At 33.2% G+C, this 17,080-nt stretch overlaps 1 protein-coding gene across 2 annotated transcripts; it reads left to right on the top strand.

Annotated features, from left to right (window-relative positions):
- The first annotated feature begins 1,415 nt into the window (after nt 1-1,415).
- On the top strand, nt 1,416-12,113 carry LOC114403195. 2 transcript variants are annotated; one of them, XR_003664610.1, is made up of 14 exons: nt 1,416-1,855; nt 1,923-2,094; nt 2,474-2,691; nt 3,558-3,618; nt 3,893-3,965; nt 4,090-4,167; nt 5,492-5,649; nt 6,247-6,415; nt 7,486-7,951; nt 8,051-8,452; nt 8,721-8,924; nt 10,329-10,462; nt 11,252-11,553; nt 11,661-12,113. XR_003664610.1 is itself a non-coding variant. In XM_028365991.1 (13 exons), exons 1-13 carry the CDS (start codon nt 1,514-1,516, stop codon nt 11,436-11,438), a joined length of 2,664 nt encoding a protein of 887 aa, XP_028221792.1. In that variant the 5' UTR covers nt 1,416-1,513; the 3' UTR covers nt 11,439-11,614. The 2 variants fall into 2 exon arrangements, 1 of the variants encoding a protein (XP_028221792.1); XM_028365991.1 differs by lacking the exon at nt 11,661-12,113 and having other exon boundaries at nt 11,252-11,614.
- The last annotated feature ends 4,967 nt before the right edge of the window (nt 12,114-17,080 follow it).

Genomic DNA, 17,080 nt, shown 5'->3' with positions numbered 1-17,080 from the left:
ATTTGTGAGAGCGTATATGAGAGATCTATTAGTCTTATTATTTTTATGGAGATACCTTAGTTTGAAAAAAAAGTCTGCCCATTTTTTCAAATATAATTTCAGAAAAATTATAAAAAGGTAAATGGTGATAGTCACTACTTTAAGAAACCAATTAGTGTTAATATATAATTCAAATATTCAATGCAAATTGCTGCAGTATTTATATGAAGAAACATATATAGTTTCAACATGTATAAAAAATAAGATGAAATTAATTATAACCGGATGATAAAAAAATATATATGAATATAAAAAAAATAAGGATGAGCAATTAAATCATCTACTCAATATTATTAAATTGAATATATAACTTAAACATTGAGGTTGTCACTCACTCAATTAGATATTCTCAATCATCTATATCTTTTTTTACTTCCTTTATTTATATACTTGATATACATTCTTAAAATCAGAAAATGCATGTTCAAATCAAATGGTGGGTTTAATAAAAGTGGTAAAAAAAAATAGAGTTAAACTCTCATCCTTTTTATAGATGCCTGATTAATTATCTTTGACATTACTAAAATCTTAATAGATAGACAATTCTTCTCATAAAGATTTCCTAACACCCAAAAATTAATTGAGTAATTTGATTAGAAAATTTGTTTATGATTTAGGTTTGTGAGATAATAATTAAACTAGACCCAACATGTCATTAATGTCTTATACGATAGTATTTTTCTTCTTTTTTTTATTACTTTTTTCATAAGAAATCCAAAATGGTGGTCACTTTATTTTTTTTATTTATATCATTAATTAGAATAAGTTCATATACGAAGTTTGAATTAAAATATGTTATTTAATTCTTTTTCGCAGAAAAACAACAAGAAAGAATATGTGATCAATGAGTAGGCTTTTGTTATTTAGACTTCCTAATTTTTTAAGTACACCCTTCTCTTTTTATATATTTACATTTTCAAAAATATCCTTTTGTATGATAAAACTCTTATTTTTCTATCCACCTTCATTATTCTTTAAGCCTTATATTTTACCATCCATTTTGGTTATTTTTTAATCTTAATTCTGCACCTCCATCTTTATTACTCTTTACGTATCATTTTCATTATTTGGTAAACCCTTTAGGTATATTTTGCCTTGTATTATCTATCATAAATTTGTAATAAATAAATAAAAACGGCACTTTCTATTTACACCACCATTTTTCTAAGTAAATCCCCAATCCTCCCTTTTAACATCTTAATCATCCATTATATCCCTTTTCCCCTGGAGGTGTAAATAGCAAGTACCGTAAAAAACATGTAAGTGATCCCAAATGCAAGGCCCAAAGAGAGAAACTGAGAGTTGAGGCCAGATTCGGTAAGAGATTCGGTGGACTTGGTTTTCGGTAATGACTTTTTTGAATTGGCGGTGTGCCTTATCATCAGACATGCTTCACTCACTGGACACTGTCACTGCGTCACTCCGTCGAACCAAAACCCATTAAACTCTCAAACACAAATCCATACATGCATTCATGTCCTCACTCATCTTACCTTACACTTACACTTACGGTTACGCCCGCTTCCCCTTCAAACTGAACCGGTTTTCTCCCCGAACCGTGACGGTTCGCGCGGCGGTTTCATCTCCGGACAAACGAGGCAGAAAGAAAAAGCAAGCAAAGGATGACGATAGCGCGGTCGAGAACGGCCTCCGGTTCAGTTTCATGGAGGAGCTCATGGACCGGGCCAGGAACCGCGACTCTAACGGCGTCTCGGAAGTTATGTACGACATGATCGCCGCCGGCCTCAGCCCCGGTCCTCGCTCGTTTCATGGCTTGGTGGTGTCGCACGCCCTCAACGGCGACGAAGAAGCCGCGGTAAGTTAATTCATTTCTCTACCACGACGCGGTTTCAATTTAACTGATTATTGTTATTGTTACGCAGATGGAATCGTTGAGAAGAGAGTTGGCTGCAGGGCTTCGACCGGTTCACGAGACTTTCTTGGCATTGATAAGGTTATTTGGGTCTAAAGGTCGCGCCACTAGAGGTCTTGAAATACTTGCAGCTATGGAAAAGCTAAATTATGATATTCGCCAAGCTTGGCTTATTCTTATTGGTATGTTCATATGGATAAACTTCTCTGCAAACACTTATAGGAGAAAGAAAATAAGAAGCTAAAATGGATTGAGCTAGCTAAAATCAACTTATGCATCTCAGCTTTTTGAAAAGTTAGTTTCTATATAAGGGTTTGTTTGGGTAAAGCTTATATAAAAGCACTTCTAAGAGAAAAAAAATGAAATGAGTTTCTCCATGAGCTAACCATTACCTAATTTGTAGAAGCTCTCTCATATAACTAAGTGTACAAGTTTATTTTAGCTTATAGGAGAAACTCAACTCATATCGTCTTCTTATTTTATCATATTATTGTGGATTACTTGTTGTTAATTTGTTTTGGTGTCTCCTTTATGGTGTGTTTTAATTGTGGTGTTGTGTAGAGGAACTTGTTTGGAACAAGCATTTGGAAGATGCCAACGAAGTGTTCTTGAAGGGTGCCAAGGGTGGCCTTAAAGCTACTGATGAGGTTTATGATCTTCTGATCGAGGAAGACTGCAAAGCAGGGGACCATTCTAATGCGTTAGACATTGCCTATGAGATGGAGGCGGCTGGCCGAATGGCAACCACATTTCATTTCAATTGCCTCCTCAGTGTGCAGGTTGCCTTCCTCAATCTGGTTTTTGTGCTCAAAATGTTTTGTGCGATTCTTGGGGTCCATTTCATGTTGCTGATAAAATAGGTGTGGAAATATTTAGGTGACTTTTGGATAGTCTTTTGTTTTCATTATCAGATGATATGTTTACAATTAGAATAATTATAAACCCTCCTACTTCCCTTGTATGGTAAGTATTTAAAACGTATTATATTTTCTAAGACATTATATGTATTTACTTTCTTCATTTAATAATTTCTTTACATAATAGGAGGGGGGTTTTTAGGAAGATATAACATTATTCTTTTGATTATAATTCTGTAGATGTCACGTTTTTACGTTGTTTCCCGTATCCAAGAATTTTGCAACGGAAATTGTGTTGTGAAAGCAAGATCAAGGTGGTTCTTTTATAACTATAAGTGGTTGGTTTTGTATCACCTTAAAAATAGGGGTGAAATATTTAGGGTTCTCAATTTTTTTTTAAAAAAATCTTTCATGTGTATCTCATTCCTTATTTTTCCTCTGTACATCAAACCAATTATTGGTGTCAATTTAGTGGCTTATATCCTGTGGCAATTAAGTGACTCCTATCCTTTGGCAATGATTCATAAGGATAAATTCCCTACTGAAATCACTTATGAAATCCATGCTTCCTGTTTTTTCATTCTCTTTGTGACTAGAAAACCTGTGAAGGTAACTAATATGGAATATGACACAATGATTCATTACGTCCATTTCATTTGCTACAAAGCATGGTACTGGACAACACAAATATAATTGTCCCATGTTTGATCTATAAAGCAAATTGTAAGCTTTTTTGATCTTCTGTTTGCATTTTGTTTTCTTAATATTATTTCTTTCAAATTCCTTAGGCTACCTGCGGAATACCTGAAATAGCTTTTGCAACATTTGAGAACATGGAATATGGAGAAGGTTTGCACTCCACATCTTCTTTCTCTTCCTCTTTCTTCTTTTTCTGATGCTTATATTTGTTTACTTATAAAGATTTTGTTTACCATTTTAAGGGAATCTTGTTTCTTTTTCTTATACTCTTACTGGGTTCACAATTATTTTTCAATTCTCATGGTATTTTTCTTTTTTTCATCTTTTTTTTCTGTGTGTGATGCTCTTTTCTAAATTGTTAAAGCCTCTATCTTCATTATTAATTCTATATAAGGTAAATTATCTTTAATTTGTTACATAACAGATTACATGAAGCCTGATACAGAGACATACAATTGGGTTATTCAAGCTTATACTAGAGCTGAATCTTATGACAGGTTAGATTTTTAAATAGCTGTGAAACCTTCCATTGGAGTTCTTAAATTGAATATTTCATGGATTGAGTTATATTTGTTATTAAGTTATGTGATTGTATTAAACTTGTTTCTGTGTGGCTTATAGAGTACAAGATGTTGCTGAGTTACTTGGCATGATGGTTGAGGATCACAAACGTATACAGCCAAATGCGAAGACCCATGCGTAAGACACATATTATTTTTCTTTTACAAACCTGACTAACATGTTGGATGTAAAATTGTTTGAATTTGTTAGTGTATAATTTAGTTTTTTTATTTTAAAAAATAGTAGCAGTTATAATAAACAGAAATTTGCAGCAAGTCCTGTGACAAAGCAATAGATTGCATAGAAGCTTTAGTCTGTATGTGTATAAAAAGAAGAAACATTATGATAGAGTAAAGAGAATATACTACTTGGGAAAGAGGGGCAGGGGTTAAGGATGAGATTCCTCCCAAACCAAAGGAAGACAGCAATGAGGCTAAACATTGCTACAAAGCCGTCTGCATATCAGTTATTGAATTCCCCTTTTAAACAACAATAAGTGAGCTTCCTAGAGAAAATATAAAACTGAATCTATAGCATAACAGTTGTATGGGCTAAGAGTCCTCTTGAAAACATGGGCATTCCTCTCCAATTAAATACACCAGAGAAGCACAACAACTGCACACTGCTAATCTGCTACTAAATCACAGAACCCTTAATTAGACAGAAAAACCAGGTGTTTAAATTCAGATGGTCAGAACTCATAAGCCCTTTTAAATCCTGGTTTAATATATAGGTTTAAGTGATACTGCCTACAACAAGGAGTACTTTGCACCAATGACTAATAATATGCATGGTTACACATTATACTCCATAGGCTCACATTCCAATGCTCCATTTACAGAGAAGCAAAAAATTGTACTCCCTCCATTTCAAAATAGTCCTTTAAGGTTATGGCACACTAATTAAGAAATATAAATTGGTACAAATTTAGACAAACATACTATTAGTTTTTCAACTAATCTTGTCATAAATATCCTACTCTCCTCCGATAATAAATGCATTCTACTATCCACCAACTTATTTTTATGGCTGATGTCTCTTTTTAATGCAAGTATTAATATATCTTCTTAATCATATCTAGGGGTATTGTTGGAAAAAATAGCTTAAAAATGCTAAAAAGACTATTATTTTGGAATAGAGGGAGTAGCTTTCATATGAACGTGGGTTTGGGACCTGTTAATCAGAAAAACAAACATGCTATAAGTAGTCTCCACTCAACTATATGTTGACTATTTTAGTGCTTCTGCTATTCTTTAATTTGAAGTTTTCCTTCTATTTTCTGAAGGATCCTTGGATTATCAGGTAAACTGAATAATGACCTGTAATTTTTGGGGACATATAGGTAGGTACTCATTAAGCTGTTTTATTTAAATTAAAATTGATTTCCTATTGGTTATAGATCTTGTAATATATGACTATGAAATGTCCTTTTGATCTAATTAGTCCCATATTGTCTCTTCAGGCTGTTGGTGGAGTGTTTTACCAAGTACTGTGTGGTACGGGAAGCTATTAGGCATTTTCGTGCCCTTAAAAACTTTGAAGGAGGTATAAAAGTTCTACATAATGAAGGGAACCATGGAGATCCACTTTCTTTGTACCTTCGGGCATTATGTCGGGAAGGTATGCTTATTCTGGCTATGTATTTTTAGTTTTCTCATTCTTAGAGATGTTGTCTTTATTAATAAAGAATTAAAATTTTCATTCAATCAACCTTAAGGGGTTGTTTGAGTGAAGCAACACATGGTCAGTCACAAGTTTGAACCTGCACTTATCTCCTTGGAGTGAAGTAATTGTTAGTCTTCCATAAGTATTCTTTGAACTCAAAGGCTTTCCCTACTTTGGATCAGGGCACCATCTCCTTAACCTAAAATATTTTGTACCCAAAAAAAAAAATGTCATCCCATCTTCTGCATGAAATGTAAGGATCCTACAGTTGTACTAAAATTTCAGCTTAAAGAAGAATTTTGGGGGAGTAGTTGATGGGTAACCTGCCTTGCAATTATATGTAGAAGATCTGGTTCCAAAATACATAATCATTTCCTTAAAAGTTATTTTTCTTATATTTTGTTGCCCTTGTTGAGACTAAGAACTTTGTAACTAAAGATAACCATCATGGTATTGCCTTCTCTCTGGAGTTCAATTTAAGTTTATAAAATTTTATGAGCAAAATTGTCTCGGAATGCTTTGCCTCAACCTAGTTGTCATTTTTAAATTCAGGAAGAATTGTTGAAATGCTTGAAGCTTTAGAAGCTATGGCCAAAGACAACCAGCCAATCCCCTCGCGGGCAATGATTTTGAGCAGAAAATACCGGACATTAGTGAGCTCGTGGATTGAACCATTACAAGAGGAGGCTGAACTTGGCTATGAGATTGATTATATTTCTAGGTATTGTTTCTATTTCAGCAATAGTTGCATTTTTTATTTATTTTTTTGTTGTTGTTTTTGTTATTAATTTATTATTATTTTATTTGTTTGCATATATGATTGTTATCTATTCTCGGCTATGGAGAATTGAAATTATTATAATGATTTGACTTGTCTTTTATTTATTTATTTTATTTCTATTGTCTTTTCTTCTCGATTGTATTTATGCTGTACAAGAGCAGTGTGCATACCAAATGCATGTTATTTTAGCTCTTGATCGTAAATTGTGTTTCTACAGTTTGTTTGTGTGCAGCCTAGTTTCCATACCAGGGGAATTGAAATTATTATAATGATTTGACTTGTCTTTTATTTATTTATTTTATTTCTATTGTCTTTTCTTCTTGATTGTATTTATGCTGTCAAGAGCAGTGTGCATATGCATACCAAATGCATGTTATTTTAGCTCTTGATCGTAAATTGTGTTTCTACAGTTTGTTTGTGTGCAGCCTAGTTTCCATACCAGGGGTAACTTACATATTTTGAAAATACCAGTAGTAGCCAATATTGGCAAAATAGGAAAATCAAAATCTAAGCAGTGGTCCTAAGAATCTCCTGTAAGTTTTCTAGTTAGAAAGTTCCTTACTTTTTGTTTTGGTTTGTAGTTTTCTTTCTTATTTAATGCTGGCATGTTCTATCACAGATCAAGTATATGTTAGTTGATGACCTTAATGAACTAGTGCTTATTATTGTACTCTCTTTGGACTTGTATATAAGCAAAATAACTAATTTCATGCTAATTAAGAAAGTTAGTTGGCATCATTTAATTTTCTTAATCTCAATTGAAAAATAAGGTTATTTTTAAAATGTCCTTTATTGGAACTTGCTATCATGAATAAAAAGGAGTCATTGAAAATATAGTTAGAATTAAACGAAGGGTGTTTTAGGAATGCTAACATTAAATATCGCAAAATTAGTTAGATTTGCTTATATTTAAGTCCAACATACAAGACCGCTTTTTTTGGTTATATATAAGACGAAAGGGAATATTGATTTATTTTTGTTAATGTGTTGATTGCTATTAATTGAAACAGATATATTGACGAGGGTGGCCTAACTGGGGAGCGTAAGCGGTGGGTGCCTCGAAGAGGTAAAACACCTCTAGATCCTGATGCTCATGGATTTATATATTCAAACCCAATGGAGACCTCCTTCAAACAAAGATGCCTGGAGGAGTTGAAGTTGCACAATAAAAAGCTTCTGAAGACCTTGCAGAATGAAGGGCTTGCAGCTTTAGGGGATGGTGTATCTGAATCTGATTATATTAGAGTGCAGGAAAGGCTAAAAAAGCTCATAAAGGGGCCTGAACAGAATGTTTTAAAGCCTAAGGCAGCTAGTAAAATGCTCGTGTCTGAACTGAAGGAAGAACTAGATGCACAAGGCTTGCCTATTGATGGAAATAGAAATGTTCTTTACCAGCGTGTACAGAAAGCAAGGAGAATAAATCGATCTCGTGGTAGGCCCCTTTGGGTTCCTCCCGTGGAAGAGGAGGAAGAAGAGGTTGATTCTTCATTTGTTTTATTTAAATACCTTTTTCTTTTCTCTCCATCTTGATCTTTAATATATAATGCCTAAATTTAAATGTGATTCATATTCCAGGTGGATGAAGAGCTGGATGCATTAATTTCACATATAAAGCTGGAGGAAGGAAATACAGAGTTCTGGAAACGTCGCTTTTTAGGAGAAGGCTTAAATGGTGATCAAGAAATGCCAACAGATGCAGCTGAATCAGAGGTCCCTGAAGTTCTGGATGACGTTGATGCTATAGAAGATGCTGCAAAAGAGGTTGAAGATGATGAAGCGGATGATGATGAGGAGGAAGCAGAGCAGGCAGAAGAGGAAGTAGAACCAGCAGAGAACCAAGATGTAAACAGGATAAAGGAGAAAGAAGTTGAAGCTAAAAGGCCTCTTCAAATGATTGGGGTCCAGTTGTTGAAAGATATTGATCAACCTACTGCCACATCGAAAAAGTTTAAAAGATCTCGCAAAGTGCAGGTTGAGGTATGATAGATGATTCCTTGGTATGCTTCTTTTCCTTTGTAAATTAGGGTGGGATAGTGAGATTCTGCAGCCTGTTTAGACAGTCAGGCAAGTTTTTTCGTACAAAAAATCCTAAAATGTTGATAAAGCCGATATAGGAGCCTGAGATTTTGGGAGAGAGTGATTCATGAGAAGCTGAGAGCCATGTCTGGACCATAAATTGCATTCACTGTTAACATTACATTCTGAACATTCTGTTGTTTGAGAATCTAATATTGTTTGCTTGCAGGATGATGATGATGATGATTGGCTTCCGCTGGACCTATTTGAGGCATTTGAGGAAATGAGGAAGCGGAAAATATTTGATGTGTCAGACATGTATACATTAGCAGATGCTTGGGGATGGACATGGGAGAGAGAACTGAAGAAGAAACCTCCTCGTAGATGGTCACAGGAATGGGAAGTTGAGTTGGCAATCAAAGTTATGCAGAAGGTAAATAGCTAAACCTTGACTGTTTTTTCCTTTTAACTGCAAACTTGCTTCTTTTTTTGGTCAGCAAGCTTGCTTCTTGTTGAAATGGTTTTAAATGGTCAAATTCCCCTGTTTCTTGTAGGCAGAGACTGCCTCTTCACATGTACAAAATAAAAACTATACTTTATCACACTCCACTTTAAAGTAAACTTAGATCCAAAAGGATATAGAATGACATTAAATTTTGTATTTTGATTTTGATATTGTTAATTATCTTGTATTCATAATTGATTTACTCTTATATTAAGACATCTATTTTCATATAGATATTCCTCATTGTTTTTAGTGTTTACTAATTTCGATGCTGGAACTTTTAGCAAAAAAATTTTTATGCCTTTGGAATAGTAATTTCATTTGGCATCAGTTAGTTCTAATGAGCGTATTTTGGTTTTCTAAGTAGCAAATAGACAAATAAATTAGAGTGCTTTATTTTATTATATTTTATGCTTTTATTGGGCAACTGTCCATTTTGATACCCATATTTGGGGGTATATTGTATCCCCTGTTTTAGTATCTTTTCTCCTTTCTACTAGTCATGGTCAGTCTCCAGAAGTTCCAATAGTTTGAGAGTGTGGATGAAGTTGCTTAATCTGTAAATTATTTTAGTTCCAATTTCTGAGTTCATTCATTCACTTGAGGTGAAGGCTGAAGATCATAAAACCAAGGGAATTTCTATGAAATATATTGAGAAAGATTCATTGGAGCACCTCTTCCATTTATATTCTGAATACCAGCATATCTAGGATATTGCTTTACATTTGTTATTTCTTAAGTGTAAGGGATACTCTTGAGATTATGTCTTCTGGTTGTCAATTGTGAAAATAGTTTACTGGAACATACTGGTTGGCAGTCATTTTGGTAACAAGTTTTTTTTTTCTTACTTAGTTCAACTTTTAGAGTGATGCATGAATCTGTTACTCTTGTTTTCTTAAGCTGTTGATTCGTTCCTCCCTTCAATGGGACATTAAACATTCTTGGCATGTCATAAACGAATCTATAAATACTCTGAATAGTGATATTTATTTTTGTTTTGCATCAGAGAAGAAAGAAAAAGACTACATTGATGTTAGTTGTCTACCTATCTGCTTGTACATTCCTGTTCAGGCATAGTTTAATATTTCATTCAATTTGGAAATTTAGCTTATATATTACAATGGAGTAGAGATATATTCATCATCCTTGTAAATATTGCTGAGACTTCCACTAATTTTGTTTAAAGTTAGAAGCTCCCTCTGATTTTTGGAGCTAGCACATTTTTAGCTAATAGCAATACTATTTTGGTCTTTTTGGATATATTTAACATAACAACATTCTTCAGTAATATGCATGTCTTTGCTGAATGAGATTCTGGGTTTTATTGTACAGGTCATAGAATTGGGAGGGAGACCAACAATAGGAGATTGTGCCATGATATTGCGTGCAGCTATAAGGGCACCTCTACCTTCAGCTTTCTTGACAATTTTGCAAACCACTCATAGTCTTGGTTTTAAGTTTGGGAGGTAACTATTTTCTTCATACAGCTAGACTCTTGTTCTAGTGTGGATTTCCCAATCCAGTCAACAAAAATCTAGATATTTTATGTGCTTGACCAGGGGGAAAGAAAGTTAAACCAATGAGATTTCCAAGTAAAGAATTACCCTCCTAAATTTGGCACTTGAAACTGTCATATCCTTAGTACATAAGGCATAACATTCTTCAAAATCATATGAATTTACTGTTCTTTAATTTGTAGAAATTCACTATTTTACGTTGGGTCCTGACAATGGATGCTCGACGGACACTTTTTAAGAAATGAATAATAGAAAGTGTTTAATGATGCCTTTGTGAACTTAAAAAGCTTTACTTTTCATTAATACTATCCAAATTTGAATTATTAACAAGTGCCTCAAGGGCACTCCTTAGCTCTACTTCTTACATTTCAAGAAACTCTCTTTTCCAATTTGGGGTTTTAGATTTAAAGGATGGGAGGGCTTAATTAGTCATCATGGTTCCTATGGAGCTAAAGCATAATGGACCACATAATTCTACCTTGGAATGATTAAGTGAAAAAATTATGTACTACTGCTTTGTTTAAAATTGAGATGCTGTATTTAACTTCTGTACACTTTGTTTTTTTAATTCTTATGGTTGAAGGCATAACTGTTTGACTGGGTTGGTTTAGATTACACAGCATGTTATTCACTATGATTAAGAACTGCAAAATGAAGGCAACCTTTTGTTTTCTGTCATCCCATATCTGTTGCTTTTCAGCTTATTGTTTCCCCGTTTTTCCCCATGTCATGTTGCAGTCCTCTTTATGATGAGATCATCTCTCTCTGCGTTGATCTTGGGGAACTAGATGCAGCTGTTGCTGTTGTTGCAGATTTGGAAACCACAGGGATCTCGGTTTCAGACCTGACTTTGGATAGGGTGATTTCTGCCAAACAGAGGATTGACAATACCTCCAATGGTGTCATTACGGATGCAGGATTGTAAAACTATGCCTTCATGCTGTAATGGTTTTAATGTTTCGGACTGGTATAGCTAGCTGTTGTTGTTTAATGTATCACCATTGCACACATGTGCAAATTTTGTGCTCAGCCTAATGTATGTATGTACAGTATCAAGCCTTGAGAATTTACTTAAATTGGTAGCATTTGTTCTCTCCCCAATTTTTGGGTTCTCTTTGACTCCACCACAATCTATTGTTTTGATCAGGGTGTTTTTGAAAATGAAGCAACGGAAGGCTCCCAGCCTCCCACTGTTGCCAGTTGCAACGACAATGCTTATTCATTCCACCAACACGAAATGATGCTGTTGAAAATTTAACGTCACCAACAACCAATAACTCGGGTTTCACGGTGGATAAGAAAGTGGTCGTGTTGTCAAGACCCGGTCCGCTTCATTGGCTGATTCAACTTAATGATGCTCTTGACTTTGTTGATAGGTAGGCCTAAATATCACAATTGGAACAGTGGTTCATGCAACAAGGATCACCTGTTACAAATGCAAACTCCTCTGGCTTGTGATGTTTCACACCTTTCATTTGCATTAGTACAATGCTTCCGCCTCCACTAAGCAGTATCAACGTGATTGTATTATTGTACAACTGCCACTATAAGAAGCACCCATAATTCTTCTCGTCGAAATTCAAGTATGCTCACTTTTTTATATTGAATTTTAATTAATTTGTATTATAAGTGGGGCGACAAGTCATTAACCTTTGGCATGAACGACAAGAAATCCAATTAACATTAAGTAATGTTACTCTTATAAACACACTTGTACACGTAATATTTCACATATCATTTTATCATAACTTGCCCCGCTAAAATTTCCATTCACTTATATATGCTTTAATTGAATTTAACTATTTCAAATGTTTGGGACAGATTATTTTGGAAACTTCAACTGTTTTTTTTAGTAAAAAAATTGTTTACAAATCTTTTAATAGATATTTTTCATAAACACATAAACCTTTAATTGATATCAGGAACCCTTACTTTTCATATATAGATCCGTACCTAGAAGATTATTCTCCGACCTTTAGTCCAAAAATACCTAGAGCAACCAAAAATAAAAAAAAAATAAAAACAATGATTGATATAAAATAAATATGTGGTTAACAAATTATGGCATAGATCTTCCTACCTAAAAGATTAATCTGCAACCTTTAGTCGAAAAATACCTAGAGTAACCAAAAAAAAAAAAACAATGGTTGATAAATATATGTGTTTAACAAATTATGGTAAACATATTATTTTTTTACGTTAAACATCTCATGTTATTTCGTCATGAATAAGAGACTAGACACAATTTGAAATGAAATAAAAAATTTGATGACTATAAAAAATCTAGACTCCCTTGCAAGATAATAGGAAACTTGATTAACTTGTCTTCTGGTGAAACTCACTTATAGTTTTGAAATTTGTTAAACAACTCTTGCATTTAGAAAGAGTGGCATCAATATCAGAATATACAATTCGTGGAGCTTTCAATTTGTCAAAGTAATTGATTTAGTGGTTTAATATCTAATTCTCAAATTATTAGTTTTGTAAACTGGGTCAGACTAGCCATGGGTTCAATTTACAATTAAACCAAGTCGGATCGTTTAATTTAATTCTCATAAAAATGGATTTCACATCAAAGAGCCTTAAGCCTGGTGGAAGCTTTATTTACTCCCCCGCCAGTTATGCTTAAATGTGAACCAAATGTGAGGTTGCATTTCTCCCTCCTTTTATGCGGGATGCTCTCCAATGGTTTGGATAGAAGTATGGTACTTGATAGAACATTATGGCGGAAGTTGATCCATGTAGCCGACCCCACCTAGTGGGATAAGGCGTTGTTGTTGTTGTTGCTCTCCAATGGTTCTTAATTACTACTCTTCTTTGCCACATGTTGCAACATGATACCTCCTCCTTGCCATGTGTCATGGCATGGTGCTTGTCGATTTTGTGCTCTTGACATGTTGCCACATCCCTACAATTTGGTGTCTTCCTGTCTTATATATCTAGAGTGAGAGAATGTAAAATGTTTGCTTAGATGGGAATGGATAGTCCTTCTAAGAAGTCATTTCTTTTGTTGCCTAACTTGTTATTGAGCTCTTTCCATCTAAGTCAATATGTGATACTAGTAATCCGGTTATCCTTGTTTGGATGTCTCAGCTTGCCTTAATGTTGGTTCAAGAGTTGATTCATCATGTTGATCAACCTATTGTCTGTGGTCAATCCTCATCAAGATCACATAAAATCACAATGATGTAATTACTTTGCTATTTTTTTTAATAAATTATATGGAAACACTAAAAAAGAGTCAAATTATGATCAAATTGGAATAAAAATATAACAGTATAAATAATAGTTTGAATATCGGATAGTAATTTTGGTATTTTTTTCCACAAAGAAGCACTACTGATCAAATTAGTTACTAAAATTGATGTGAGTTATGTAAATATAACTTTAAACTTTATATAAATCTTACACATGATAACATAACAATCATTCAAAAGTTATATTCCAAAGTAACTACACGTACAATCATACAAAAATATATATTACCATATGTAGACTTTATTCCAAATTCAAATTTATTATAGCATCACTTTATTATACTTATTGATTGTACGTACAACTAAAACTTTCACACACATACACATCAAATTATCACTTTGTTGATATATAATTTATCTCAATTCTTATTTTCCTGTTAAAAAGTGACGTGTGGTTGAGAAATATTACCATTAAGTGAGAGAATTATTTTCTTATTAGAGACAAAAATACTCAATAATTATCCTCATATCAAAATAGACTGTTTGGATTAAAATACTTATTCAAAAAATTATTAAAACATCAGATGATCGTCAAATTTTTAAAAGTTACACTAAACAAAAATTAAATCTTAAAAAAATAACACAATTATCATGGTGACCGTCACTATTACAAAATATTATAATCACTATGGCCAACTCTAACTAAGGCTACTTCTTCCAAATTATCCACTTATTCCTCTTTTTTCCAAATTGATCAAAGGATTCCTATAGATTTGTTGCATAAGTTCATATAATTGGTATTAAAGCAAGATAGCATCCACTTATTGAAAGTCTTTTGTTGAACACTAATTATTCTTCGACTCACATGACTAGCAAACCATATATAGATCAATTGAAACTTCTCTACAGAAAAAGAAAGCACATTCAACAATTTCTTCTTCCTCTCCATGGCAAGGACAAGCTAGATCCCTCATTTTCCTCTGGAGATTTTATTTGGACTGGCACAATGTTCCTATATGCCCTAATTCATACCAAGTTTTGCCATTTCGGGACAACTTGTTAAATATTTTTCCACATTGATTTGGAATTTGCACTAGATGAGGCCTCATACTTATCATTCTATCAAAAGCCTAATGTATCTTCAATGAACTTTCATATGAGTTAATGCTCAAAGGGATTGACTCTAAGTGGAACAGCTAGAATGTTGTCTACAATTTGTTGTGGGAATAATTCCCTAATCCTCTCTATTCATCCCAATATCTGTTCTCTTGTAGAATAAGCTCATACACCCTCAGGTCATCATTCGTTCCTTCATCTTGTCGAAAGCGAGTTTTATTATCCCAAGTGTCTATATAATCCATTTATCATGCCACACTTTAATGTTCAAACCACTCCTCACCTTCCAATAAGTTCCAGCATATAAGATATCCTTGTAGAGACAATGTTCATCCAAATGTAGTTGGGCCAAGGTCCACAGTGTGTGCATCTATTGCTTTCGAGTGAGGAAAATACTTTGATTTTAAAACTCTAGACATGAGTGAGCTACTGATTGTTGACAATCTCCACCACTGTTTGGAAAGCAAAGCTCTATTGAAAGTCGCAGTCTTTCTAAAACCAAACCCTCTTTGTTTTTTAGATCTCGATAACTTTTCCTAGTTAAGCCAATGAATCTTCCTTTCTTGCACATTACCACTCCATAAGAATTTGGCTATGAGGCTTTCAACTTGGTTGTTGATAGCATTTGGGAGCTTCAAACACCCTATCACATAGGAAATAATAGTTTGAACTATTGCCTTAATATGAACTTCTCTCCCCGTTGAAGACAAAAAACTCTCTTTCCACCCCTTTAGCTTCTTCTAGACCTTTTCTCTAACAAATTAGGAAATTTGGGTTTTTTTTTACCTACTATTACCAAAAGGGAGGCCTAGGTAAGTCATGGAACTCTCCATTTCTTTAACACCAATAAACTTCTATAACTCATGTTGTCTGGGCCTAGGAATATTTAGGGCTTTTTTTACCAATCGGGGTAAAAAAATTCATAAATTTTCATTTGGAGGTATATTTCAAAAAATTATCTAAAACGGAGTAAGTCGTAACAACTGAAGTTGTAATATCTGTTATGATTTTTTAATTTTTTTTATTTTTTTAGCTGAAGTCGTAAAAAATTTTACGATTTCAGTGTAAATATAATTTTTTTACGACTTTAAAGTCGTATTTAAAAAAAAATCAAAGTCGTATTTTGTTTTACGATTTTAAAGTCGTAAAACTATCTTATTTATTTTTTTTAGTTTTTTGGGGTATACCAACTTCAAAGTCGTAACCTTCCTTTTTTTTAAAAAAAAATGTTGTTTTACTATTTGCAACCTGTTTTTAATTTGTTAACCTTTTTTTCGTAAATTTGTTTTTTTTTAATTTAATAATGTTTATGATTTTATTTTTTTAAAATAAAAAAGTTAAAAAAATATATTTAAATATATAATAAATAATATCAAGTTGATTTTATTAGTATATTTTTGGTGATATTTTATTAGTACATTTGAGAATCCAGTGACGATGATGGTGAGGCAGGGCATAGGTATTCCAAAGACGTATATATCATGATGCAAGAAAATCAACATATTACTACCTCACATTATGTTCGCATGTATGTTCGAGAAACAGGGGAGGGGAGTTTGAGGTTCAAGAAATTGCAAATATGCAACTTGGTCGACGAGTAATGGCTTACACTGTCAAATTGAATGAATGGTTGTGTTAAATATTTTTACGACTTCAATTAAAAAAATTAAAAAGTCGTAACAGGTGTTACGACTTCTGACCTCAAAAGTCATAACAACCGTTACGACTTACCCCGTTTTGGGTAATTTTTTGAAATATACCCCCAAATGGAAATTTTTTTTACCCTCAATTGATAAAAGACAATATTTAGGCTACATGAGAGTTCTTATTTGTTGGCCCAAAGCTATTTTGTACTCCTTTAGGATGGACAAGAAGCTTCCTCAAGTGTCACTCTATGCAAAAAAAAAAAAAAAAAGAGATAAAAGGAGATTTAGGGAAAATTTTCATCCCACTACCATTATTATTATTATTATTACTATTACATCAATTATTATTTGGGGCAAATTTAAATAAAAATTGCTTTTGTTGTTATGGTCATAAACAATTATTGTTATTGTTGATATTATTATCATTAGTATTATAATCATAACTATCACTACTATCATTAGTTAACCATTGTTATATATTATTCTTTTTATCGTATCTTCATTACATTCATAATTTTCAATACTTTCAATATTAATAATTACTATAAATTATCCATTTTTCTATTGTGATTCCAATAACCATTGTAACTCCTCTCCATTGTTATCTT

This window comes from Glycine soja, chromosome 20, assembly GCF_004193775.1.
Source record: "Glycine soja cultivar W05 chromosome 20, ASM419377v2, whole genome shotgun sequence".
NCBI classification, from domain to species: domain Eukaryota; kingdom Viridiplantae; phylum Streptophyta; class Magnoliopsida; order Fabales; family Fabaceae; genus Glycine; species Glycine soja.
The sequence above is the reverse complement of the archived record's forward strand: the minus strand, read 5'-3'. Positions and strand labels throughout refer to the sequence as shown.

What these genes read in the sequence shown, in the direction of transcription:
- LOC114403195 (XM_028365991.1), top strand. Translation starts at nt 1,514, where the DNA reads ATGTCCTCACTCATCTTACCTTACACTTACACTTACGGTTACGCCCGC. An exon ending in ATTGCCTCCTCAGTGTGCAG is followed by an intron (nt 2,692 to 3,557) that starts GTTGCCTTCCTC and finishes CAAATTCCTTAG; the next exon opens with GCTACCTGCGGAATACCTGA. An exon ending in CAATCAAAGTTATGCAGAAG is followed by an intron (nt 8,925 to 10,328) that starts GTAAATAGCTAA and finishes TTTATTGTACAG; the next exon opens with GTCATAGAATTGGGAGGGAG.